At 32.8% G+C, this 26465-nt stretch overlaps 1 protein-coding gene across 1 annotated transcript in view; it reads left to right on the forward strand.

The window, feature by feature from the left end:
- The window catches only part of LOC134727444 (uncharacterized), a 70894-nt gene that overhangs the window by 39743 nt on the left and 4686 nt on the right, over positions 1 to 26465 (forward strand). Inside the window, exons 50-85 of the mRNA XM_063591827.1 lie at positions 158 to 336; positions 748 to 907; positions 1266 to 1463; positions 1915 to 2151; positions 2776 to 2935; positions 3286 to 3527; positions 4012 to 4142; positions 4788 to 4941; positions 5447 to 5668; positions 5877 to 5970; positions 6417 to 6540; positions 6880 to 7028; positions 7588 to 7721; positions 7908 to 8180; positions 8658 to 8948; positions 9423 to 9571; positions 10066 to 10207; positions 11094 to 11197; positions 11821 to 12024; positions 12548 to 12722; positions 13107 to 13381; positions 13983 to 14138; positions 14966 to 15179; positions 16183 to 16331; positions 17009 to 17486; positions 18252 to 18463; positions 19254 to 19440; positions 19962 to 20129; positions 21096 to 21518; positions 22002 to 22152; positions 22484 to 22629; positions 22998 to 23083; positions 23409 to 23565; positions 23994 to 24111; positions 24474 to 24681; positions 24940 to 25143. Coding sequence (XP_063447897.1) covers positions 158 to 336; positions 748 to 907; positions 1266 to 1463; positions 1915 to 2151; positions 2776 to 2935; positions 3286 to 3527; positions 4012 to 4142; positions 4788 to 4941; positions 5447 to 5668; positions 5877 to 5970; positions 6417 to 6540; positions 6880 to 7028; positions 7588 to 7721; positions 7908 to 8180; positions 8658 to 8948; positions 9423 to 9571; positions 10066 to 10207; positions 11094 to 11197; positions 11821 to 12024; positions 12548 to 12722; positions 13107 to 13381; positions 13983 to 14138; positions 14966 to 15179; positions 16183 to 16331; positions 17009 to 17486; positions 18252 to 18463; positions 19254 to 19440; positions 19962 to 20129; positions 21096 to 21518; positions 22002 to 22152; positions 22484 to 22629; positions 22998 to 23083; positions 23409 to 23565; positions 23994 to 24111; positions 24474 to 24681; positions 24940 to 25143 — 6854 coding nt within the window. The remainder of the gene's footprint in view (positions 1 to 157; positions 337 to 747; positions 908 to 1265; positions 1464 to 1914; positions 2152 to 2775; positions 2936 to 3285; positions 3528 to 4011; positions 4143 to 4787; positions 4942 to 5446; positions 5669 to 5876; positions 5971 to 6416; positions 6541 to 6879; positions 7029 to 7587; positions 7722 to 7907; positions 8181 to 8657; positions 8949 to 9422; positions 9572 to 10065; positions 10208 to 11093; positions 11198 to 11820; positions 12025 to 12547; positions 12723 to 13106; positions 13382 to 13982; positions 14139 to 14965; positions 15180 to 16182; positions 16332 to 17008; positions 17487 to 18251; positions 18464 to 19253; positions 19441 to 19961; positions 20130 to 21095; positions 21519 to 22001; positions 22153 to 22483; positions 22630 to 22997; positions 23084 to 23408; positions 23566 to 23993; positions 24112 to 24473; positions 24682 to 24939; positions 25144 to 26465) is intronic.

Below are 26465 nucleotides of genomic sequence, written 5' to 3' on the forward strand. Positions count from 1 at the left end.
AAAGCTAGTCAATGCAATTTATCTGAATTGCTATAGGAGCAAGGTTAAGATTGGTAAATAGCAAAACTTATCAGCAACTGAAAAATAAGATATTTCTTACCAAATTATTTACTAATCAATATTTTAAGAGAACTAATGTATGTATTTGATGTTGTAGTAATTAGTAGTGACTGGATTAATCTAACTAAAAACCCAACAAGGACATCCTTCACGCAGACAGGAATGTCCCTGAACCTTGGGGCAGAGTACAGTATCAGAGTGGGATCCCTTAATAAAGCAGGACATATGTCAGTATTTGAAACTGATAGTGTTAGAGTGGATACGACCCCTCCTAAGGTAAGTTCATACTATTAATGTGAAATATTTTTAATTAGCGTTTTGTTCGCTAAGAAAATTGTCAAATGATTTAGAATTTATTCAGATTTTTTTTTTTCGAAGATTTATATAAGTTTGATATTCTGTTTTATTTTTAAAAATTGTTATTACAAAAAAAAGGGGGGTTAACAGTGATACGGTAAATACAGAAATTATATTATCATTATTTTAACAAAACCTTTACAATACCATTTCTGAATGTACATTATCCTGGTGGTATGAATTCTTTTGATATTTGATTATTCTGAATGAATTCTATTGATATTTGATTATTCTGAATGAATTCTATTGATATTTGATTATTCTGAATGAATTCTATTGATATTTGATTATTCTGAATGAATTCTATTAATATCTGATTATTTTAAATAGGTCAAATGGCTCAAAGTAGGAACATTAGTTGCTGGAGAAGAGGAGGATGTTGGTGGCTATGTGTGGCAGGCCAGTACTAAAGGGATCAAGGCAGCTTGGTCTGCTAAAGACCCTGAGTCTGGTATTGTTGGGTATGAGGTTGCTGTCGGAACTACTCCTGGTAATTATTTTTTAGATTAAATTGTACGCTGGTTTGAATAAAATAATTATGTTCTTACAAATGTTTACAAAACCTGTCAAATCAGGTTTGCTGTTGAAATTCAAATAACTGAATGAAAGGCTGGAAACTTGATAAATTTGATGAACCTTTCTGGATTGACCTTGATTGGGGACACAAAAAGAAAACCTTTTTAAATCCAAAGATGTGATATACCAGAATACAAGTTGGGCCAGTTGTTCAAAAGTGTTGTTAGCCTTAACGATGATATTTTACCAAATGGGACCTTAAAGAATTAGTTGACCTGTTTTACGGACCTAAAAGGAATTATTATTTTACATCTTTTGTCTCTTTATTTTAGGTGGCACAGACACACTAGCCTGGACATTATATGGTGCAGAGAATGATGTATTTATACAAGGTCTAAGTCTAGATATCACCAACCTGACTACCTACCAGCCTGTGTATTACGTCAGTCTAAAGGCCAGGAATGGAGCACAATTACTCAGCTCGTCAATCACATCTACTCCTATTGTTGTTGTTGAGGAGGATAGAGCTGGTAATTCTATTGTCACAAATCAGAAAATTATAGATTTATAGATTATCTTTGGTCATCTTAAGGAGATTGATGATCTTGCTTTTCGCTGGTACATGTATGGTGATAGTGAAAAGCAAACCAGCTCAGATGACCAATCATTATATGTTAATAGCTAATTTACCTTTGACAAAGTTGATAATTTCATTGTTCTGCTTAGTTGAACATAGCGTATTACATTTACGTATTTATTTTAATGAAAGAAAATTTTATTCTAAGAGCATAATATGTAGACCTTAGCACAAAAGTTGACCCAAAGTCATCCAACAATCAGATTTTACTGTGTCTCATTAACATAAGCATTGCGATGTAGGAAATATTCATAAAAATGTATGAATTCAAAAGTAATAAAGACTCTAGATTAAAATCAGTAAATTATAAACAGTCAATCTTATGTCTATAAAATTATACACAGGTCTTCTTGTTGATGGAGCTGAAGGAACAGACGGAACCTCAACAGAATTAGGTGTGGATGTAGACTACACCGTTGATACCACCACTGTTACTATACAGTTTGATGGATTTGAAAGTCATCTACATGGTGTGATGATGTATGAGTGGGCTGTGGGTACCTCACCAGGTGGGGAAGAGGTGCAGCCTTTCATGAGTGAGGGTATTATACATTCAGAGGAAAACAATGTGGCGGGAGATGGTAAGTGTCGTCTGCTATTGATTATAGAAATAAGGAGATATGGTATGATTATCAATGAGACAACTATCTAACAAAGTTCATATGAAGTTTGACTTTGTTTGAACCATTTATTCATAAGTAAGAGTCTATACACTCACAGGAAGAAAATGGTGCTGTATGAGTCTCCTGTTCTTTGCTCATTTTGAGTCACTGTCATATTAATCTTCCATCGTCAGATACATACATTAAGTAAGAAGCATCTTGTTTGACAGGAATTACTAGCTATTACATAAATTCTTTAAATAATTCCTTTTTAACCCTTTGACAGAAATGAACTTAGTAATGTAGCTTCCGGCATGACAGTGTTGCCCCTTTTATTTTAATTTTTTATCACATCAATTGTTTCAATTTCTCATTATCCATATGATAATACAAATTGGCAATGATAAAGTTTTTTCTTAATCATTGAATGATTTCCTTTTCTTAAACAATATAACTTAAAGCATTCCATGGACATGTACATCAGCTATCCTAATCACTACATGTCAGTTAGAGAAAGATAATGTTATCTAATTAAAGAGGGATAATTAATAGGTACGTATCACTAGAAGGCATTATGTTCATTCTTTGAATTTTCACCTGTAGGATTAACGAGCTCTGGACACGCCCATGCCACACTACCATTGAAGCCAGAGACCAAGTATTACGCCTCTGTCAGGGGAATCACTAACGGTGGAAATGTTGTGCAGTCCTCTTCTGATGGTTTTATGGTTGATGTCTCACCACCAACAGTCATAATTGACAGGTAAATAAAGTAGCGTAGTGTGTTGAATTTACAAGTAAATGTTTAAAAATCGTTTAAAAAAAGAGTAAATGTAGTTCCATGAAAACAAACATGGGGACGAAGGAAGTCATCCTGTATTAAATGACATAGATACTTCTAAATTAAGAGACTGATTTTATTGAACCACTACTTCCCTGAAACCATGCAAAGTTGGAAATATGTGTGAAATGACATATTTATAAATGTAGTGTTTTAAATACTTCTGAAATTTGTCTTTGAAACAATCTTTTTTCAACAGAAAACGCCAATTAGTAATGTTGGTTTTTTTTCACACTGTGAAACTGTTTTTTTCACACTTTATATTTGTATAGGCTAACAGACAAGACATCATCAGACCAGGATATCACTAGTGGTAATTCTCTTTACCAAACGACAACCAATGCACTGACCGCCCAGTGGACATACAATGACACAGAGAGTGGTATAGAAAGAGGATGGTATTCAGTAGGAACCTATCCATTTGCTCAGGACATAGCCTCAATGGTAGAGGTAGAGGTTTCGTCCATGGATTTCAGTACTTTACCATTGGCTTATGTTACTGCTGTAGATACAGGTATGTAACATTGTAAAAAAATAGTATGGATATTCTGGAATTGCTGGTGCATAGTGATGAGGTGTATTTAACCCCATATATAAAAACGAACATGTGGTATGATTGCCAATGAGACAACTCAACAAGTGACCAAATGACACAGAAATTAACAACTATAGGTCATATCTTAGATTACTGTATTTTCATTTGCACCATTTTTAGGAATGAGAAAATAGAATTGAGAATGGCAATTGGGAATGTGTTTAACAGACAACAACTGACTATAGAACAGACAACAGCAGAAGGTCACCAATAGGTCTTAAAGCTGTATCTGCCTAGATATGCTATTTCATGTCTACATTGTCATCCCTAGATACTAGATTACAGAAATATGCATTTCATTGAAACGTAAATTCATGGTTAACTTTAACCCACAAATCCAACAAAAATATTAAAGCACCCTACAAATACTAATGAATTCACCTTATGTGTTTTTTTTGTTTAGGAAAACCAAATATTATCAGTATCTGGACCGAGAACAAAGCTGGCTTAGTATCTGAAGTAGCTACAGGCTCTGTTATCATTGACAAAACTCCACCAGGGGAAGGTTTTGTCTCCTGTCCTGATTATGTTGGGGTCAGTATAACTTACTATTGCCTTATATGTCATTATTATTGTTACTGAATGCTCTGGCTAAAATTGATTGGTTTAATTTTCATAAAATTTTCTCAAAATATTTACTTTGACCCTTTGATAGAAATATGAAATTTAAAAAAAAAAAATCAATGGATATTTAACAGTTTGACAAACACAAGTTTTGATTATGGAAAAGCTTAATATTTCCTTAACTGATATAATATGATTAAAATGTTCAGCTGATTTTTACAGAGTTATCTCCCTGTAGTGTTATGTACAACCTTAAGATTGCATCAGATAATGGAAATAATGGAAATTTTCACCCTCCTTTCTTTTAAAATTTAGAAAACCAGAAATGTCCATCACAATTTATATGTTTGAATTCAAGATATATTGTACTCAAATATGAGATCACAATGACTTTTTAACTTCTAAGTCATTTGGTGGAGATTTGTCTCACTGTCAATCATACCACCGTGTATAAAAGCCTAAACAGGATTCTACACGTACCGCTACAGATACAGATACAGATAAACTTACAGATTATCAAATCATTTCCATGCTTTCATCAAGGTGGACATATCTTATGTATTGCTCCAGCTGTACTGTTTACATGACTTATGTTTTTATCTTGATTGTTTACAGTTGAATGACCCTATACTGTGTACATGGCATGGTTTCCTGGACAAACAGAGTCCTATACAGAAATACAGGATAACAATGGGAAGTCAACAAGGATCTAATAATATCTTCAATGGAACTGAGGTCCCAGGACATACAAGTCAATACTCATTCCAAGGTCAGTTTTAGACTTTATTTCCTAATGCTTGTATATTGTACAATTGTAATTGGAAATGATGTCCAAATAAATTAAAAGTATAATATTTCTATTTAACTATGCCCATCCATATTGTTTAAAAATGTCAATCTTAATTAGAATGCTGCAGAAAACAGTTATACAAACAAAGCAAGCAAGGCAACCAAAGTCTTACTTTACTAGCATTCATTTATAAGCTCTAAGTCAGAATGTATAGTGGTCAATGATCAAGTTGAATATATTTGTTTATTTTCAATATGCAATTTAAAGAGAGTTCTATTTCAAAACATTGATTTAGGTTTAATGAAATATGGATATGTGGTTAGCAAGTTATATTCAAACTGCAACCACCAAGAATTCCGCAAGGATTTATGCATTTAAACTTGCTTTAAACTTTAAAATTTTAATAAATGTGGTTATATCCTTAGAATAAAGATTATGGAAAAACTTTGAAACAAAAATCATCACATGTTCTTTTTTTTCTAAGGTCTTGGTCACAAGTTAAATCATGGTGATAAATACTATGTGACAGTGACAGCAGTTAATTATGTTGACAAGGAGGCTTATGCCTTCTCTTCTGAGATTGGTATAGACTCGACACCACCCACCTACGGTAAAGTGATTGACCTTCACACTACATACAGAGTAGATGTCACAGACACAGAGAGGACTTTAGCCATGAATGCCAAGAAGTGTGACACAGATGAGGGTAAGACAATTATTACAGTGAAACCAATCTCAAGTGAACCCATTAAGTACAGTGAAACCAAGATATGTGTCCTCTTTGGAATTTTCATAATTTTTTTGAAGGATTGTTACGTAGATATACAATAACTATTTTGTTACTTTGGTGAAGTGGTAAATAAGATATTACTGGTATTTTTAATGTAATAAATATTTTTGACATCTTTTTTCAGAATGTGATTTGTTGGATGCCACTTGTTCAGAGTCAATGACTTCAGTGTCAGCCACGTGGCAAGCATTCCAAGATCCAGAATCTGGGGTTCTAAGGTCAGTTTAAGACAATCAAAACTTATTGCTAATTTCAGTTATTATCTGTTAAACTATTTTGAGATTTGCAAGATATTTTTTCAAAATAGATATTAGTCAAAATTTATTGATTCTGTGAAATTATAGTCTAAATCAATAGACTGTAAAATTAAAATTTATTTTAACTTATTTTAATATTACTTCCGCAAATGTTCCACATTTATATATGTTTATGATGGGTTGTATGCATGCAAAATGATCTAACATCAGTCTCAAATTGCTGTTTCATAATCTGTAGAATGTTTTGTAATTTATTTTCTGAATCTGTCCATATAAGTTCTGGAGTATAAGCCATTGTTCTGGATGTTGTTAGGCAATGACCACGCTTTGAAACTATTACCCAGAATGCTTTAGGTTTTTTAACTTGTGTATTATGCATTGACATAAGTTTGTGTAATACTTAATAGGTATCAGATCGCCCTTGGAACGACACCTGGTGGAGGACAAATCAAGCCTTTCTCTGACATAGATTTAGAAGATGGAGTCAGATACTATACCATTGGTGCCCTTAATCTTGTCGGTTATAGAGTCGTAAGTTTGAATTTTTTGCCAAACATTAAATATTGAGTAACAAATAAATTGAGTGTGAATAGAGATAATATTAACATGCCCTTTCCAATGCAGCTGCCTTAGAAATTCACCACTATCTTTAAAATAGAACACAGATAATTCAGTAAAAGCAGTCTCATTTTATTTGTGTATGTTAATCCTTCCATTATTTGGAGCACCCTTGATTGCTGTGAGAATACAGGAGAAACCTAATAACTTGTAAGATACATGTATAAGTTTTGTATAATGCCTGGTAGTGCTTTTGCTGTTGTTCATGATCTAAATCTTATTTATTGATGATTTTCTAACTTATTATTTTAGGTTTATGTATCTGTGAAAGGTATTAATGGAGCTGATCTGACAAGCGTAGCAACATCTAATGGCCTCTATATGTCCTACCTCAGTCAGGGAATGCCTCCTCTCAGTCATGTAGGGGTCAATGATGTCCTGGAGAATTCTATTGGAGATGTGTAAGTAGATACAGTCTGTCTTGTTAGAGTTTTACATGATTTCTATCCTTTTGTACCTGTTATAAGTACACTATCTTATTTATGACTTTATTTTTTCACGATTATCCTTTTAATAACATACTTGCAGCATAAGAAATTCATTTTAATATAATTTAATTTTGGATGTAACGTGTCTTCTGATTGGCTGACGTTATTTTGTTATTAGCCCATAGACATAATTTAGTCATGTGACCGTGACGTCATCAACATTTTTTCATGGTTTTCTACGGTTTAAAATGGAATTTAGAATTAAATTATAAGAAATGACTGTAATAGTTTTTCTGTCTATTCGAAATAACATAAAAAATGTGGTGCACACTGTTGAATAAGCCGCTACACGCGTTATTCAGTGTGCACCAATTTTTGTATGTTATTTCTTCATAGACAGAAAAAATATTGCAGTCATTCCTTAAATAAATAGCATTGTCTTATGTGTTATTTTTTTCTCTCGTGTGTAAATCTACCCTAACACCTTCATCCTAGTGCAGTATGTTTATGGTATCATCTATTTTGTTTACAGTCAGTTCCAGTCTGATGATGATAATTACAGAGCATCATGGGATATGTCAGGTGACCCATGTCCAGTTATAAGTTATCAATGGAAGATCCAAAGGCTTGATGGTCTTGTTATTCAAGACTGGCTGCAAATGAATTGTAAGTTGATTTTTTATATCAGTTAACAATTAAATATAGTAAAAAATAATTTAAGTCAATTACGATTTTTCTTATATCAAATCAGCCATTTTTATGTGAAGTAATGATAACTTTTTGTCAATTTATTTCCAATTGATTTTAGTTAATATCACATGACATATTTAAGTTATTTCTGTTATTTTTAAGTGAATACTAATGGTATGACAGATGGATTAGGGTTGGAGAATGGCAAAATGTACTACTCTCTAGTGAAGGTGACCAATAAATTGAACTACACCTACATTCTAAGATCAGATGGTGTCACTGTTGAGAAAAACCCACTCTTACCAGGAAAGGTGTTTGATGGTGATTTAACAGGTTACGATATAAACTACCTACCATTCAATACAATTGTCTATGCTAACTGGGATGGATTTGGTTTACCTTCTGACGCCATGAAACAAGTGGATGTCTTGTCAGGTAATTGTAATAATATAAATTTTCTGTTTTAATTTAATTTGCTGAAAGATTAAAATTTATGATTTCTTGGTGACAAATATTCAGGAAATTAATAGAATAAATTTGAGAATGGAAATGGGGAATGAGACAATGAGACAACAACCCAACAAAACAGCTGAAAAAAGCGAACACCACAAATTCATCTTCAACATAACGTGAAAATCTGTGGCTTCAGCTTCAGAATGAGTGAAGTGCAAACATTTTAGTTATTTTTACTAATGATTGAACATATAATTGGGATAGTATCATGAAGCAAATAAAAAATAAAACCTTAAACACAAAATCAGCTTGATTTAACTGTAGAAGTTTGTTATATAGAATAATTTTCATAAAAAAGAAATGTTCATTTACATAATTGTTGACATCTGAATGGATGAAAAAAATTCATTAACATTTCTCCAAGTTCATGGTATTAAAGGAAGAATTTTAATTTAACAGGAAACCCTGGATTACAAGTTGACCAATCAAAGTTAGATTCACAAGATCCCAATCAGGAAGTAGTATTCTATGAGGTTGCCGTGGGAACAGACAGAAGATTCACCAAGACCAGGGATGATGTTGTTCCATATACAAATGTAGGACTAAACAAAACTGCCATTTTCTATGACCTTGAGTTGACCCCTCTAACTGGTATCTACTACTTCACAGTAAAGGCATACAGTGCATCATACTCTGTGGCTACAGTCACATCAAATGGTTTCAGGGTCGGATTTGATGGGGGAGTTACAGGTATGTGTTTACAATAGACGTATTTACATTTATATGCAAATTTGTCAGCCATAATTACATAAAATCCCTCAAATTCCTGTAAACTTTGACATCACAATTAAAAAGTGATTGTTGTTTGACGTTAGAATGTTATTAAGAGCAGATCCAAGGTCATTCAGAGACTAAATTCAGCTGAATACCAAAAGTATAAATAAGCTTATAGTATACTAAGTAAAAAAAGGACAGCAACAAATCAAGTTTAGGAACATTTGATGATTTTTTTGTACACATGGTGGAATAAGTAAAAGAGTACATTCAAACACCCTGTTGAGCACTTCAGACTGTTCTTTGGTAGGATTTTTTTTTTCGCCTGACAATGCATAGTAGAGAATATTTTATATCCAAGTACACTTAGCTTTATATTGATGAGTACCTAATGAGTAATGTGTGGTGAATTATTTTGAACAACTCATTCTTATGTCAATATTATTACAGGTGGAGTCTTTGTGATGGAGGAATTTTATGCTACAGACACATATTTAGACATTCAGTTTGAAGGATTTACCTCCAATTTAGATATCATGATGTACTATGTAGCTTTGTCAAACAACTCGGATGCCAATAATACTAACTGTAAACCATATGTAAGTTATCCTTTATTATCTCTTTTTGTGATGACACAATTCTAAATCAAAAGGCTCCAAATGGTCAACATACAATACAGTCTTTGACAATGGAAAAGATTCTACACAATGTCTAAAGCCCAAAACTGCCTCAAGTCTTGAAAATTAATGAACAAATTTATTAGAGACGATTAGATATTTTTCTAGTCGCAAAGGTTGTTCCAAAACATTGAATAATCAAATTTACAATGGAAATGGGGAATATGTCCAAGAGACAACAACCAGACAACAACAGCAGATAACGGGTGAAGGCCACCAATGACCATTTCCTGTATTGACCAAAATCAATTATGGTGTTTGGCATACATATTACCATAGAAGATCAATACAAGCACTTTATCTATATGGCTTATTCTCCAGGTAGATTGTGTCCTTAATTTAAAACATTAGCATTATCTCTTTATCTCATCCATTCTTCAAGGCATGACTTTTTAAATATCTTCCATTTTACACAGATTGATGGTGGTAAAGCTACAGTTGATGAGAAGAAGCAATTATTTACAGAATATGATGTCTCCAATATAAACAAGTACACTGTTACAACAATCAGAGGTCTCAATCTTACACAGGGAGCTACCTATTATGTGTATGCTATGGGTAAGTCTTAATCTGACACAGGGAGCTACCTATTATGTGTATGCAATGGGTAAGTCTTAATCTGACACAGGGAGCTACCTATTATGTGTATGCTATGGGTAAGTCTTAATCTGACACAGGGAGCTACCTATTATGTGTATGCTATGGGTAAGTCTTAATCTGACACAGGGAGCTACCTATTATGTGTATGCTATGGGTAAGTCTTAATCTGACACAGGGAGCTACCTATTATGTGTATGCTATGGGTAAGTCTTAATCTGACACAGGGAGCTACCTATTATGTGTATGCTATGGGTAAGTCTTAATCTGACACAGGGAGCTACCTATTATGTGTATGCTATGGGTAAGTCTTAATCTGACACAGGGAGCTACCTATTATGTGTATGCTATGGGTAAGTCCAGTCTTTTTCTGAAGATAACCTGCTTTAACTCACTGTTGTTTGGCAATAGTAACACCATTTTATATCTATCGTTCAGAGTAAGAGTATAAATATTCTGCTTGATGCATGTTGAAAATTGGTGCTTTGATGACAACATTATGATTGTTGATGGATTGCACCTGTGGGTCCATTAAATTAATCTATTATTAGGTGAAAAGGTTTCAGCAAAAACAGAATTCCAAGGTTAATTTCAAAAAGGAAATCCCCCCAAAAAGTGAGGTTGAAACTGAAAATTCCATGTAATTATTGTCAAGGAAGAGACTGTTCCTGTATTAAATATCAGTTGTGCAAACAATTGATAAATATTGAGAAAAATATATCACACAGACAAGACATATTTCTGTGTCCACAATTGATAAAGAATATAGATTGAGAAAAATAGATCACACAGACAAGACATTGCTCTGTGTCAACATTTTTTCAATCTCTTATTTTCTCTTTAACAGGTACTGATAAATCTGGAGCATGCGGTATGACCATGCATGAGTTTATAGTGGACATCACACCACCAGACATGGGCAGGATCAAAACTGGACCTTATTATGATATGGTTTGTATTTAAATGGCAGCACTTATATTTATCAACAGGAACTTATGTGATTTCAAATCAATTATGAATTGTAAGGTGTCAATTCTTGCATTTGTAAATAGCACTAGGCATTGATTTTAATAGAAGTAAGCATCACATCTAAATACTTTTTAGACCAGAATGTCACTACTGAATAGAAAGAGGGTCTAGATTTATTGCTAAATTATGCTCTATATTTCATCTTATGTCAATAAAATCATCAGTTCTATACATTACAGTTAAAACAAAAGGAATAAGTAACCATGACTGACTCTATATGTAAAAAACTTACATTTTTCAAGCAGCGTTTTATCAAAAATAAATAAGGGGAGTCTATCACAATCAATTTCAGGTTTGTTCTTAAAAATATTTATGGAAAGGACCATTGACACAAGTATTGCGACAAAAACAAAAATTAATATTCATTCCATTTATTTAGTCAAAAGAATTTTGATGAATCGACTTGATAAGTTCTGTATTTTATCAGTTCATTGGTAAAAAAACAATATTTTTAAAGCAGATTCCCTGTATTTTTTTTTCCAATGAACTCAGTGAAAACTAATTCAAATACATGACTATTGACCTAGTTTTTTTTCACATTTCAGGCTGTGACATACACCCAATCCAATACCTCACTATATGTGTATTGGGAAGGATATGTTGATGATGTTTCTGATATAGCCACATATGAAGTATCACTATGGAGAAACAAATCCTGTTCAGTAGATGCTGAGTCTGAGATGGTCGTTAGCTGGATTACCTTGTCCAATAACTATACTGATTACAGCTTCATAGATCTTACTCTTAATGTAAGTTATTCTATTGATCATAAATGAGGGGTGGAATGATCAAGTGTCATCCTGAATTTCTGAAAAAAATTAAGAATTCTTTCCTGATCCTGAAATATCGATCATAGATTCTTGTGGTTTAGTTATGGTAAATCCAGATTTAAACAAAAAGTTAAGTCCCAATCCTGAATTCTTATATAAAAATAAAGGCCCAATCCTCATGATGAAAAAAAATGCCCTATTCTGTTGAATTCTTGCAAAAATTAAAGGCCCAGTCCTTAATTCTCACCAAAAAAAATCACAAAAAAATTTCCTTTCCTGAATCCTCACCCCAAAAAAGTCCAATCCTGAATTCTCACAAAAAAAGGCAAAATCCTGAATATTTGCTAATTTGCAGTAATAAAGACCTATTTTTAAATCATTGGTAAACATACTAGATGTGCAAACCTTTGTTTTCTTTCTAATGGATTGGTGTTATAGAAGAATTTCAAGACTGAAAGTAAAAATTTTGATTTTATGACATTTATACTATTTTTTACAACAGAAATCAGAACCACTAGCTGTGAAGTTTATCATCACAAACGGAGCAGGCCTCTCTATAACAGATGAATCAGTACCAATATTATTAGACATGACAAAACCAACTCCTGGAAAAGTTGTTGATGGCTGGGATTTCAAGAAAGATCAAGTTTGGTTTAATTCTCCCAGCAGTGCTAAAGGTTAGATAAAACAAAAGGAGAATTATCTTTGATGCAATACAGAAGTACCATGTTTGAAATCAGGGAAAACATAACACAATTTTCTCCGGAAAAACTAGTTGTTACAAAATTAAAAAACACATATATTATTGCTCAATGTCAGGCATCCAAAGTTAAAGATCCACCTTAAAATTTCAACTCAACTGGCTTTATTTGATATTTTAAGTGTTTCAAGAAATGTTGACATCTTCAATAAACTGTATATCTAGAAATCATTACTTTCTTAAAAGCAAAAATTTTAAATTATCATTTCTGGTTATAGAAACAAAAAGCTATAAATTTTTCAGGAGCTAAATTACCTTTATTGGTATACGTAAAATATTACATTTTATATAAAAATTTCAGGATCCATTCTGCATTTGGCAACTCCATTAGGCGCTGCCTGTCCAACTCGTCTTGTATCAATTGTAAATGATACCAACTGGAAGGTCCTTCAACAAATAGGCTTCAGAGATCCTAAAGGAGAGGACTGGCCCATTAAGATGCGTACAGAAAATCTTGGAAAAGAGATCTTAGATGACGAACTTTGGATCAAGTTGGCACGAGACACTAATTTAGATATAATGTATTCTGGAGGATACTATCGAAAAGCTGACTATGAAAGAGGAGGAGAATGGGAGGTAAGCTTAAAACAATAAAAAAAAAAAAAATCCATTTTTGGATGGATTCATTTATATATAGTACCAAAAAGAAGAAAAATAACAATAATACTGAATTCAGCCAAAAATTTTAAAACAAAGTCCATAATCAAATTGCAAATTCTAAAGCTCAAACACATCAAAGGAATGGTTAACAACTGTAACATTCCTCACTTTGTACAAGCATTTACTCATGAAAAAAATGGTGGATTAAACCTGGTTTTATAGCTAGCTAAACCTCTCACTTGTATGACAGTGACATAATGATTCCATTATGTTGACAACAGATTGACTATAGAATGATAAATAACAATTTAAATTTTTTTTAGATCTGAAATAAAACAAAATGTTCTAGTCATGATAAATTGACACCATATATGAATACAAAACTATGTCATAGAATTAATTTGATAATAAAAGTTCAGCAGCAAATTTTGTAATAATAATATAAGTAGCTTCAATATCGCCACATCAATTATAAACAGGTTATCTGTTTTCTGCTCTTTGGTCAGGTTGTTGTCTCTATTAAATGTCCCCCATTTCCATTCTCAATTTGATGACTTGTAAATGTTTAAAATTACAGTTTGAAATAAAGGCTGCCAGTGGTGAAGGCATGGCTGCCACATCTGTGATGTTATGGGACGGACCAGAGGGTGAAATTATGCCATACGATCATGTTCCAGAGGCTGACTGGTCTGCCACTGTCTGTTATTGCTGTTTTATGAATCCTATCCCAGCAGTAAGTATTCTTTTAAATATGTGCAAGGCTTCAGGGGAAATAACTTCCCCATTTATATTAAGATGTACATTGAAAATGGAAAATATGTTCTTGAAATAATTTTACAGCTGATTTCCTAATGCTTGCAAAGTAAAACTTTGTTTAACTTGCTTGCTTTGTTTGTATAATTGTTAATACAAGCACCTGTCCTAAGTCAGGAATCTGATGTACAGTAGTTGTGGTTTGTTTATGTAATATATAGTACGTGTTTCTTGTTTTGTTTATATAGATTAGACCTTTGGTTTTCCCGTTTGAATGATTTTACACTAGTAATATTAGGGCCCTTTATAGCTTGTTGTTCGGTGTGAGCCAAGGCTCCGTGTTGAAGGCCGTACTTTAACCTATAATGGTTTACTTTTTAAATTGTTATTTGGATGGAGAGTTGTCTCATTGGCACTCACACCACATCTTCCTATATCTATTTGTAAATACGATTGACATCTTTAAACAATATATATAGGCATTGTTTAACCTGAATATATTATATTTGAATTTAATTGGGTGTTATCCTATAGATTGTACAATATAAAAACCAAGCAAGCAAGCTAACCAAAGTTTTGTTCTACATGCATTAGGAAATAAGCTGTAATACCCTTAACTCTGTTGTTTGACCATCACTAACGTATCATTTTTCAAACAAAATTAATATCATCAGAAAAGTATATCTGTCTTAAGTAAATGAACTGGTTTATACATAATTCTTCATTATTGAAAGGAAAATTTCCTATGCCATATATAGCTCTCCCTTAACCAAATGAATCATATTTGACATTATTCTCTATTTTTAGACCTGTACTTATTGTAACTGTACAGCATATCTAGCGGAGAAATTTGGTAACGATTCAATAGTGGCACCAACAACTGAAGCTCCTCCTGTTGTTATTAATAAAACATCATCTCCGTACCAAGTGGTAGAAAACCCAGCAGGTGGAGCTGTTACCTCACTAATTGACTTATCTATACAGCCGGCTAGAGCCTCGTGTGGTATTGAAATCTTTGCAGGTAAAATATACTTATTTTTATCCTTCCATCTGTTAGTTGATCTAGTATCAGTTTTAAATATGGTTTACATGTGATCACATTAATTTTTTTCAACTTGCAAACTTTTTATGCTCAATTTATAGGCATTATGTTTTCTGTTCTGTGCGTTCCTTCATCTGTTCCTTTATTCATCTAGATATAGGAAGATGTGGTGTGAGTGCCAATGAGACAACTCTCCATCCAAATAACAATTTAAAAATTAAACCATTATAGGTTAAAGTACGGCCTTCAACACGGAGCCTTGGCTCACACCGAACAACAAGCTATAAAGGGCCCCAAAATTACTAGTGTAAAACCATTCAAACGGGAAAACCAACGGTCTAATCTATATAAACAAAACGAGAAACGAGAAACACGTATATATTACATAGACAAACGACAACTACTGTACATCAGATTCCTGACTTAGGACAGGTGCAAACATTTGCAGCGGGATTAAACGTTTTAATGGGCCCAAACCTTCTCCCTTTTTCTGAAACAATAGCATAACATCACAACATATAAAAACATACGATAAAATATCAATTAGCAGACTTAACTCAATCAAAAAACGTATGATTACACAAAGAACGAATAAATTTGATCTGCGATATCTGAATACAAATGCAAAGTTAATTTGTTGGTCCGTCTGTCCCGCTTCAGGTTTAAAATTTTGGTAGAGGTAGTTTTTTTATGAAGTTGAAGTCCAATCAACTTGAAACCTACTAGTATAAATGTTCCTTATGATATGATCTTTCTAATTTTAATGACAAATTAAGAGTTTAACCCCAATTTCACAATCCACTAAACACAGAAAATAATAGTGCCATTGGGGCATCTATGTACTATGGACACATTCTTTTTTCAACCTGCAAACAAACTGTTACATTAAAATTTTATAGGACATGTGAAATTTCATTTCTGTATGATTTTTCATAAAATAAATTGATATACATGTAATAACATGAGTTGATTTTGTTTATAGGTGATGACCCACATGTTGTAACTTGGTGTAGAGACTTCAATGACACATTACCCCCACAAATGGTAGAAGATGTCCTAAATTTTGACCCCTCAGCTGAATTCCATACTTATAAGATTGCTATTGACTTTGAAGCTGATGAAGCTGTGAATGTAAGTTTGTAAAAATAATGTTAATGAGCAGTTATTTTGACTGGTTATTCTTATTAGTTATGATATAAAAAAGAAGATGTGGTATGATTGCCAATGAGACAACTATCCACAAAAGACCAAAATGACACAAACATTAACAACTATAGGTCACCGTACAGCCTTCAACAATGAGCAAAGCCCATACTGCATAGTCAGCTATAAAAGGCCCCCATAAGACAATGTAAAACAATTCAAAAGAGAAAACTAACGGCCTTATTTATGTAAAAAAAATGAACAAATAACAAATATGTAACACATAAACAAACGACAACCACTGAATTATAGGCTCCTGACTTGGGACAGACACATACATACATAATCTGGCGGGGTTAAACATATTAGGCATGAGTACTTTTACCCTTTTTAAGAAATACTTGTATGGAGAGATCAAAACCACCTGCTCTGTATATAGAGCATGACTGTTGTATTTAAAGTAGATGGATGGAAATTGACTTTGTAAATTGACTTTGTAAATCTGACTGAGTCTTTTTCTAGCATGAGCTTCTAATAAAAGCAATCTGTTCTTAATTATTTGAATGTATTTTCCTTAACATAAAATGTATGGCCTTTTACCTCATCATTACAGTGGCTTTGATATATGTTTTGTAGGCTTTAATTATTTCCTCTTCTTTTTGCAGCCATCATTGTGCTTCTATTTATATGTGGATGGCATATCGTGGAGTAAAATTTGTGGTATACGTGGTCTGAGTACAGATACAGATCTAGTCTTCCATGTATTCCCTAAAAATAATTATCTACCACCAGTCCTTGACAGTTTTAATCCCTATTCCACCAAGGCATTCTTCCGTAATGTTGTTTTACCTCCTGAACCAGGTGCACATTGCAGATATGGTGCTCCATTCCGTGGTGGAACAAATCCAATAATCAAATACGAAATTGGTATTGGAAGTACGATATTAGGCACAGAGGTTGTTCCTTATAAAGAAATGATATCACCATGTATCCCGTGTTATAACTTATGTTCAAATTACAATTGTAATTCAACATGTGATGCTGATGAACATGTGTTATACCAGTTTATGCTTGACAACTTTACTCTACCTGCTACAAGAATGGAGGATAACCAGACTAAAACAATAGATTATTATATCACAGGTAAAAACCAAGTACAGTCTATACATATTAATTTTTTTTATGCCCCATTTATGGGCATTATGTTTACTGGTCTGTCCGTCCGTTCAACCGTTCGTCCCTTTGTCCTGCCTTAGGTTAAATTTTTTGGTCAACTTGAAATGTAGAAAACATGTTCCCTATGATGTGATCTTTCTAATTTCAATGCCAAATTAGAGATTTTCACCCTGTTTTCACGGTCCACTGAACATTGAAAATGATCGTGCAGATGGGGCATTCGTGTACTGGGGACACATTCTTATTTATTTACTGTGTTAAAGTAATGGGTTGTAACATAAACTATCACTATTTTCCTAATTTTTCCCTGGATATTTTTTTGCTAAAATTTTGAATATTATGCTATTCCAGTTGTATTTTTCACAGTAAAGTAGGTACAGAATCTGTGACCTCAGATGCCTACTTCATTGATATTGCCTAGGAAAAACAGAGGTACAAAGGTCAATAATTGCCTACTTCATTGATATTGCCTAGGAAAAACAGAGGTACAAAGGTCAATAATTGCCTACTTCATTGATATTGCCTAGGAAAAACAGAGGTACAAAGGTCAATAATTGTCTTTCAAACTCATGGATGTTTCTCAACTACATCTCATCTAAGCACTTTTAACTCTTCAATTGATAATCTGTAATTGCATAAATTGCTTGAATCAAACATTCAATCTATTTAACATTTTTTTTTTTTTTTACCAAAACTAAATGACTCATTAAAAAAATGTGTGATTAATTTCAGTGAAAGCTGTGCTTGGTTCTGGTTTAACCACCGTTGTGTCTTCAGATGGATTTTACATTGATGATACGCCACCAGTATTTGATCCTGATGTAATGGGCGGAGATATCTATGTTGATGTAGATCAAGGGGAGTTTACTCCTGTCAGATATCAGGGATCCAACTCCACCATCAAGGCATTCTGGAGATGTTTTGATGAAGAGAGTGATATTGTGGTTAGTACATATACTTATGTCTGAGGGGGGGTCAGAGTGGCGGAGATATCTATGTTGATGTAGATCAAGGGGAGTTTACTCTTGTCAGATATCAGGGATCCAACACCAGAATAAAGAAAGTGTCCTGATCATGAAATACTGGCCACGGGCTTAAAAACATGAAATCCTGAGGTCATGAATTTCAATAAATTTAAATCCAGACATTTGAAAAAAGAATTCCCGGAAGGATCATTCTTGAAATCCAGAGCTTAAAAACACCAGATCCTGGAGTCCTGATAAAGGTCCATCCCCCCTCATGCCTGCTTTAAAGGAGTTTAATTTCTTGCCAACCATTGTGTGAAGCATGTATTAAAGCAAAAGGTGAACTTGATTCCAATCCTACATAGATTCCAAAACCTCTTATTGTCATTGACACAAAACAGTAGAAAATTGTAAAATCAGAAACTATTTTTTAAAAGTCTGACAAAACAGGATCAAGATTTTTTGATAAATCACAGAAAATCTTACGGTAAATTCAGAATTTGTTGCTTGCATTTTAATTGTTGTGATTTTGTCCTTCAAGACTAAAATGCAATTTTTTATTTTTGCAATATCAAGAAAAAAATTGTTTAATTCATATTTAAAAGGTCAAAATTCGAGTTTGAATTATTGCCATGTTAACCCTGTTGCATTTTTCGCCATTATAAAAAGCTCAAAATAATTTCTTAATTTACAGTGGTCATATTGACACTAACAATAGTTGAAAATTTAACATTATATATTTTTAATATTTTGTTCATTAATTTTTAAGGAAAATTGGTGGGCAATAGGTACCACAGTTGGTGGACAAGAGTTACAGGAATTTGAGTCTATAGGTACTAACCAAACTGCCATTAACAGTACATTTGAAGGCATCTTGGAACAGAATGGGACATACTATGTGTCCCTGATCTGTGAGAATGGTGCTGGACAGACTCAACGCCATAATGCTACTAAAGGTAACACAGTATTCTATTTATAGAATAACGGCTAAATTGTTTTGGCTAGACAAGTTTTGAGAATAGTCAGATTATTTGTATTGAGGACAAATAATGATTTATGGGAATAGAAGTCACATTTCTAGATGAAACTGCAATGGTTTAGGAAGGAACAGTTGTAGAAGAAAATTAGTGATATATTTAAATAGGTTAGACAGGGGAAAAGTTCCAAATTTATGGGAAAAAGATTTGATGAGAAATGGTATTAAAAAGTTGAAGAGAAAAAGTTGGAAAATCTAAGTTATTCATGGCTGCCTTCTAAGGCCAAAACTCAAATTTTTATTGACTAGGATTTTCATTCTCCCATCAGAAGTTGTTTGTTTTCTCAGAGCACTCTGGCTCCCTCCACGCATAAAAACTGACTGCCATGATATAGCCCAAATCTGGTGCTTAAAAGTGGCATTAAAACACCATCATTCAATCAATCAATATTATGATTAATGGAAACTTTGAATGTCAACCCTGTTTGATTTACTTTTTAGGTGTAACTGTACTTCTTGAGCCACCAGTAGATGATGTGAATACCACTATACCTGGGGCTACCCAATTATCAGCTGATGTCACTCCAACAGATTCATTGCAGAGTACAGATCCAACCAAACTAGGGGTGGAATTTACACTTAGTCATGACGAGACAGTTGATAGATATGGTATGTATGTTTGTACATTGTGATGTTGGGGTCTATTATAGCTGACTATGCTGTATGGGCATTGCTCATTGTTGAAGGCTATACAGTGACCTATAGTAGTAAATTCCTGTGTCATTTGGTTTCTAGTGGGGTGTTGTCCTATAAGCAATCATACCACTTCTTCATTTTTATATATATTTAAGTCAATATTATTTGATTGTTTCCAGTCTTTGCTAGCATTTGATTTCCAACAAAATTAAGTCTTTTACATTGTAAAATAGAACTATCAGTGAGTTTTTTTCTCCTCCCTATCTTTGAGCCGTACTTTGATTTTCTAAACCTTGAAAGTCATTTTTATCATTTCTATATATGACCTGTAAACCGTTTCATCATGGCTTAATTATTGAGTTCAAATTGTATGTTGAATCATTGATTAGTAGAATTAGATTGTAGGATCTAAAACTTCAACTTTCCTAAATTTTTATTGAGAAATATCCTTGTAGATATACTACAGCTATATGGCTGATGTCAAATACTACATTTAATTCAGAAATTATTGCCAGGTTTAATGCGAATAATTCGACTGTGTAATTAGTAATTATAATGCAATACTGTGGATTCATTAATATTCGTTGGATACCAATTTTCATGGGTACAGGGGAACCACGAATTTAAATGTTCAACGAAATACTGATTTTCTAAAGGAATGTATGCAGAATTTGAGAAAACAACGCATTTACATATCCACGAATACGCAAGTTTTCATCAATCCAAGAAAATTGGTACCCACGATAATAAATGAATCCACAGAAATAAGAAGTCACATTTTCATATTTGATGCATACAATCTATACAGATTATCAGGAAAACACAATAATTTATTTCACATTTATGTCTATAAATCACTAAAAATCACAATAATAAATACACTCCATAATTTCTGAATTTACACTATTTGTACTGTAATGGTTATCTTAAACATTACAGATTTGTGCTGTGGTACTGATGAAATGAAAGATGACATTTTCCCATGTACCTGGGTAGGATACAATGTTTCTGGGACTATCATGATTGAAGATGGATGGGTGAAAGTTAACGGTGAAAACATGAGACCATTATCTGAATTAAACCCTGTGCAGGATCCAGGCATTTCTGACAAAACACGTCTCTCCAGTGACAATAATGCCTTCAACATGGAGCCAGGACGGACCATTTTTATGATGATGAGGTTATGTAATGAGGCCATGAAATGTGTTAACAAGACAATGGGAAGTGTTATAATAACCAATAAAAATACTGATCTAGAAACATCACTGAATGGAATGGCCATTACAATATCAGTCAATTCAGGTTCTCGTAGAAGGAAGAAGAGAGCGGTTGGAGATGATTTAGTCATTGTTACCCCAAGCAGTAAGTATTGACAAGATTTATAAGGAGAAATATTTGATGTAACAATTGAAACCTCTGATAAGCATAGCAATTATAAAAGTCAATCTAGGTTTTCTAAATAAATGTATTGTTTGCACTCTTGATATTTTCTGGATTAACAGTAACATTGTTCCAAATAAAAAAAATGCAAGTTCAAAAAAGCTACATATTCAAATCTTCCCTTTAACAGGATTTCTGAAAGTGGCTTTATTTACAAATGTGAATTAAATTTAAAAGACACATTTTAAATCTTCACATTTACCAGAGTTATAAAAGTAGCTTTAAACACTAACAATCAATAAATCATACATGTCATAAAAGTTATACTTGTACATTTTATTATATATAGACAGTATAACAATACTTTAATTATTTCTTGATCTTCATTGTAAATTTGACTTCTTGGAATAGAACACATATAGACAGTATAACATCATTTTGATAATTTCTTGTTTTTCATTGTAGATTTGGCTTCAGGACACAGTACAACATTTACAATCCTGACACCATCTGAGCTGACAGCAACCTATGACTCAGCAGCATCACCAGACTTTGTACCTTATATTGTTGATCCATCTACAACAACTGATTTAGTGGATAGAACTCTGCTTGGAAGGTAGGATTGTGACACCAAAAGTTAAAAATGTGTTGGGTTTTTTTAATTAATGGCAGAAATAAAGTTAATGAAATTTTTATTTCACAACATATGGTGTTTATGACTTTAGAAATGGTGTCAAATTTTGACTCATTTCAATCCATCAATAAAGATGGTTTGTCCCTTTTGTTGTTTTATAGTATACCTTGTAAATTTAATACGATTTGAAACCCAACATGGTTATGTTTTGCTGATGGTACACTTATATTACACAGTTAAGTATATCTCAACCAGCTTTACTCCTGAAAGGAGTTTATTTAATGTACAATTATGTGGTTATTTTCTGTTGTAGAATGTATGGAAATGAGTTTGCCTTTGCCTTTGTGTCAGTGGGCCATATTTTAATGCCTGGACCAATTGTGATGACCTACAGTGATGCTGCTGGACCTGGACCCCATGATACAGGCAATAGGACTATACTGACACACTGGAATCCAGGTAAAATGAGATATAATTGTGTAGAACATGTTCCCACATTTCTGTTACTTTATAGATACTTTTATTTAATTCATTTTAATCTCACCCTAAAATATTTGCCACTGGACATTGTGCATTAAACAATCCTGGAATATATATTTATTTCAGCCTGTTCTATTGTTTTACCCAGTTTTCTGTTGTCTATGAGAAAGTGTATATACAAATCTAAATAAATAACAATGAGAATTATATGGTCTTATTTATCCTCCTTTAATTTAGACGGCTTATCTGATGCGCTTGTAAATTTTCTTGGAGTGAAACAAGGGGAACCACTCTCTCCTCTCCTGTTCCTATTTTGTTAATAATGATTTCTTAATTTGAATTTTCAGTGAGACAAGTGTGGGAGGAGTCTAGTAGAACCTGTAATGAGACAGATACTGAGATCTTCCATACTGATGGGACTGTTACCGTCAAGGTATTTATAGTTCTGACATTCTTATAAAGTACTCTTTTTGAGGTTGAACTTTTGACAAATATCTCCATTTTTACTGCAAATAGCAAATATGATTTCAATGGAAATTTCTGTGTTTTACTTTTAGAGTGCAATTTTCTTTCATGATTATATATAAGTCTTAATTTGGATTATTCTAACAAGATTTTGTCTGCGATTTATAGAGTAGTAATATTTTCCTGGATTATGTTGTACATTTTCTGCCATGTTTACAGATATGCATTATTTATATATTTTCTGCTATGATTACAGGTATGTATTATTTATATCTTTTCTACCATGTTTACAGGTTTGTAACACCTGGAGAGATTTAACAGAAGGGGCAGTCAATGAACCGTACTTCAGACATGAGACAATGTTCTCTCTAGCAAATGTCAAGGCCTCCATCACAAATTCAGAACCCCATCTAACAGTACCCGATGTTATCTACATGTCTGAAGATGCAGGTAAGTCACGTGACACATAAATGTGTAGAAAAAACAATAAAAAATCAACCTGAGGGGTTATCATCTAAAACATTGAGTACAAATATTTTGAAAGCCCCATCATACATAACCTATATCTAAAATGCTTATGCTATTTCATTGAGAGATAAATTTGATTTGATAAATGACTAATGAATTGATGACATATAATTTTAAGGGACATGGGACCATAAAATAGTGTTTCAAACCATTTTATTTTAATGTTTTATATGATTGAAAGTGAACTTAGAAATGGGATACCCATGGCGCCCCTTCGATGTTAATGCCAAGTCCAGTTTGATCATTTTTAAATTTCCCAAAATTCTGTCTTTAGGACATGATAATTAACTTGTTCTTTCACAGTTTTTAGAGTTAAAAGTCTATAAGTATGAGTGATTTGTATATTTAAGGTACAATACAGTACCAGTTGGAGGCTACAGATGATGAGGGAGATACGATAGAGTTCTATCTGGATGTTAACTACACTAATTATACCTTGGGAACACCTATCCTGTCTACTGATGGAATGTAAGTTCATTTAATGATGATACTGGCAGTATAAAATTAGATCACAAAAAATGACAATTTCAAAAGCTCACACTCATCAAATGGATGGATAACAACTGTCATACTCAGTACAGTAAAATCTTATCCAGTATGTCCATTCAGCAAATATTTGGTTAACCTTGATCTATTAATGTTGACACTGAAGTTCCAGGAATCAAAGATTTTACATATTACAAATTATATGGTATCCCAAACAATATTTTCTAAGTAATTTTACTTCTTAAATAATCAAGTCATGTACATGTATTTTGTTTAATTATGTATCCTACTATACACATACGCGAGAGATATTGTGGTATTGATTCTTTTTTTCTCTTTTCAAGACTGCTGTTCACATCTTGTCAGGACTGTAATGGTATTCAGACATTCCCGGTCATTCTACTGGAAGTTCTAACTGATTCAGTTATTCCACCCAATAATGTTACAGTATGGCTGACTGTAAATGTAACAGATGTAGCAGACCCACCAAATATCTTCCTGACTTTATTGGGAGTCTCACAGCTACCATCAGATCCTACAGAACCAGTTTTGGTGAGTTATCTCCCCTCAGTAACCCAGTCTTGTTGTTTTGTTACAGCTCAAGAGGGGGAACCTAGTTTCTTTAAAAACGCTGCAAATCATTTATTGATTTGTTTTATTCTTAATATCAAATTTATTTTATAAAGAATAGATATCTCTTTATATGGCCTTGTGTCTAAAACAGCTGTGAAATAATACTACAGTTTTTGAATTCAATTGCTATACATAGGTCAAAAGTCCATTTAACTGAAAATGATTGATCAATTACAGGTTTATCTGGAACAGAAGAATGATTGGAATAAACATATCTGGTCCCCTTCCTGGTATGCTTTACTAGGAGCTTATGATGTAGAGATAGGGGATACATTACAGCTTAATGTCCAGGAACCAGTCAGTGGAGTTATGAATATTACAGACAATTCAACCAGTATACCCACCATTGCTAATCCATGTCCCAATGTAACAGACAGAACCGTAAGTTCATTTCAGTAGTGATGTGGAAATTGTTTAATCTCTTATTTATGTACTCTTAAGTAATAATAGCTATGGTCATATGAAACAAACCTGCCAACTGTCACTATTTGTGGGGTTTTCCCCCATGGAGGCTCCCAAATTGAAATTTTCAAAGAGCAATTATGTCCACAATTTTAACAAAACAATTTTTTTTTTAAGTATGGCAGCCATCTTGCACGCAAAACCCCCATGGGCATTTTGAAAACTTGGCAGGTATGATGAAAGTCGAAATCTCCTTGACTTTTACAGTGACTTGACTGTTAGTGTTGCTATCCACCAATTGCAACTCATTCAAAATTTTGACCAAATTGCAATTTGTTTTATTAAATCAAATTGTTCAACTGGTCAAAAATTTGAACAAATTGTTCAGTCAAAATGTGAAAGTGCAAGGTGATAAAATAAAACATACTTACAATCCTATAAGACTTTAACTCCACTTTAATGATGTTGTGACTAATTTAGTTTATCAGTTTGTATAGGAATATGATAGTCATTTCCATGGTTAAGGTGAAATTGTTATTTTGAATTGCTATAAAAATGTCCAAACTAAGCTTTCATATAGTTTTTCTTTCTAAAAGTATTCTATATTCATAAGAACCAGCTATCATTTTAAAAATAAAACATCATATATTCAGGAAAATATGTGTGAAATAACAATATGCAGTTGATAAGTTTTCATGGGGAGATAACCTAAAATATTATTCTTTTGAATAAAAACTTTTGGAAAGAAAAAAAATATTATCTCCCCATGGAAACTTCCTACAAACATATTGCAATTTTACACATATTTTACAGAATATGAAATGTTTTAATTCACATAATGTTTGATTCTTCTGAATATAAAAGACTTTTTGAAAGAAAAACTATATGAAAGCTTAGTTTGTACATTTTTATAGCAATTCAAAATAACAATTTCACCTTAAGCATGGTAATGACTATAATATACCTATACAAACTGATAGACTAAATTTGTCACAACATCATTAAAGTGGAGTTAAAGTCTTATAGGATTGTAAGTATATTTTTATTTTATCACCTTGCACTTTCACGACTTGACTGTGGTTTTCTACAGCAGTTGGTTCAAATTTCTGACCAATTGAACAATTTGGTTTAATAAAACAAATTGCAATTTGGTCAAAATTTTGAATGAATTGCAATTGGTGGATAGCAACACTTACAGTCAAGTCACTGTAAGGGTTTTTATATCAAAGACTTTTTGTAAAACACAGACACTCAAATTTTACATTACAAACATAATTTTGTCTGTATACAGAGATTTTATG

The sequence above is a fragment of the Mytilus trossulus genome, chromosome 8 (assembly GCF_036588685.1).
Source record: "Mytilus trossulus isolate FHL-02 chromosome 8, PNRI_Mtr1.1.1.hap1, whole genome shotgun sequence".
In the NCBI taxonomy this organism is placed as follows: domain Eukaryota; kingdom Metazoa; phylum Mollusca; class Bivalvia; order Mytilida; family Mytilidae; genus Mytilus; species Mytilus trossulus.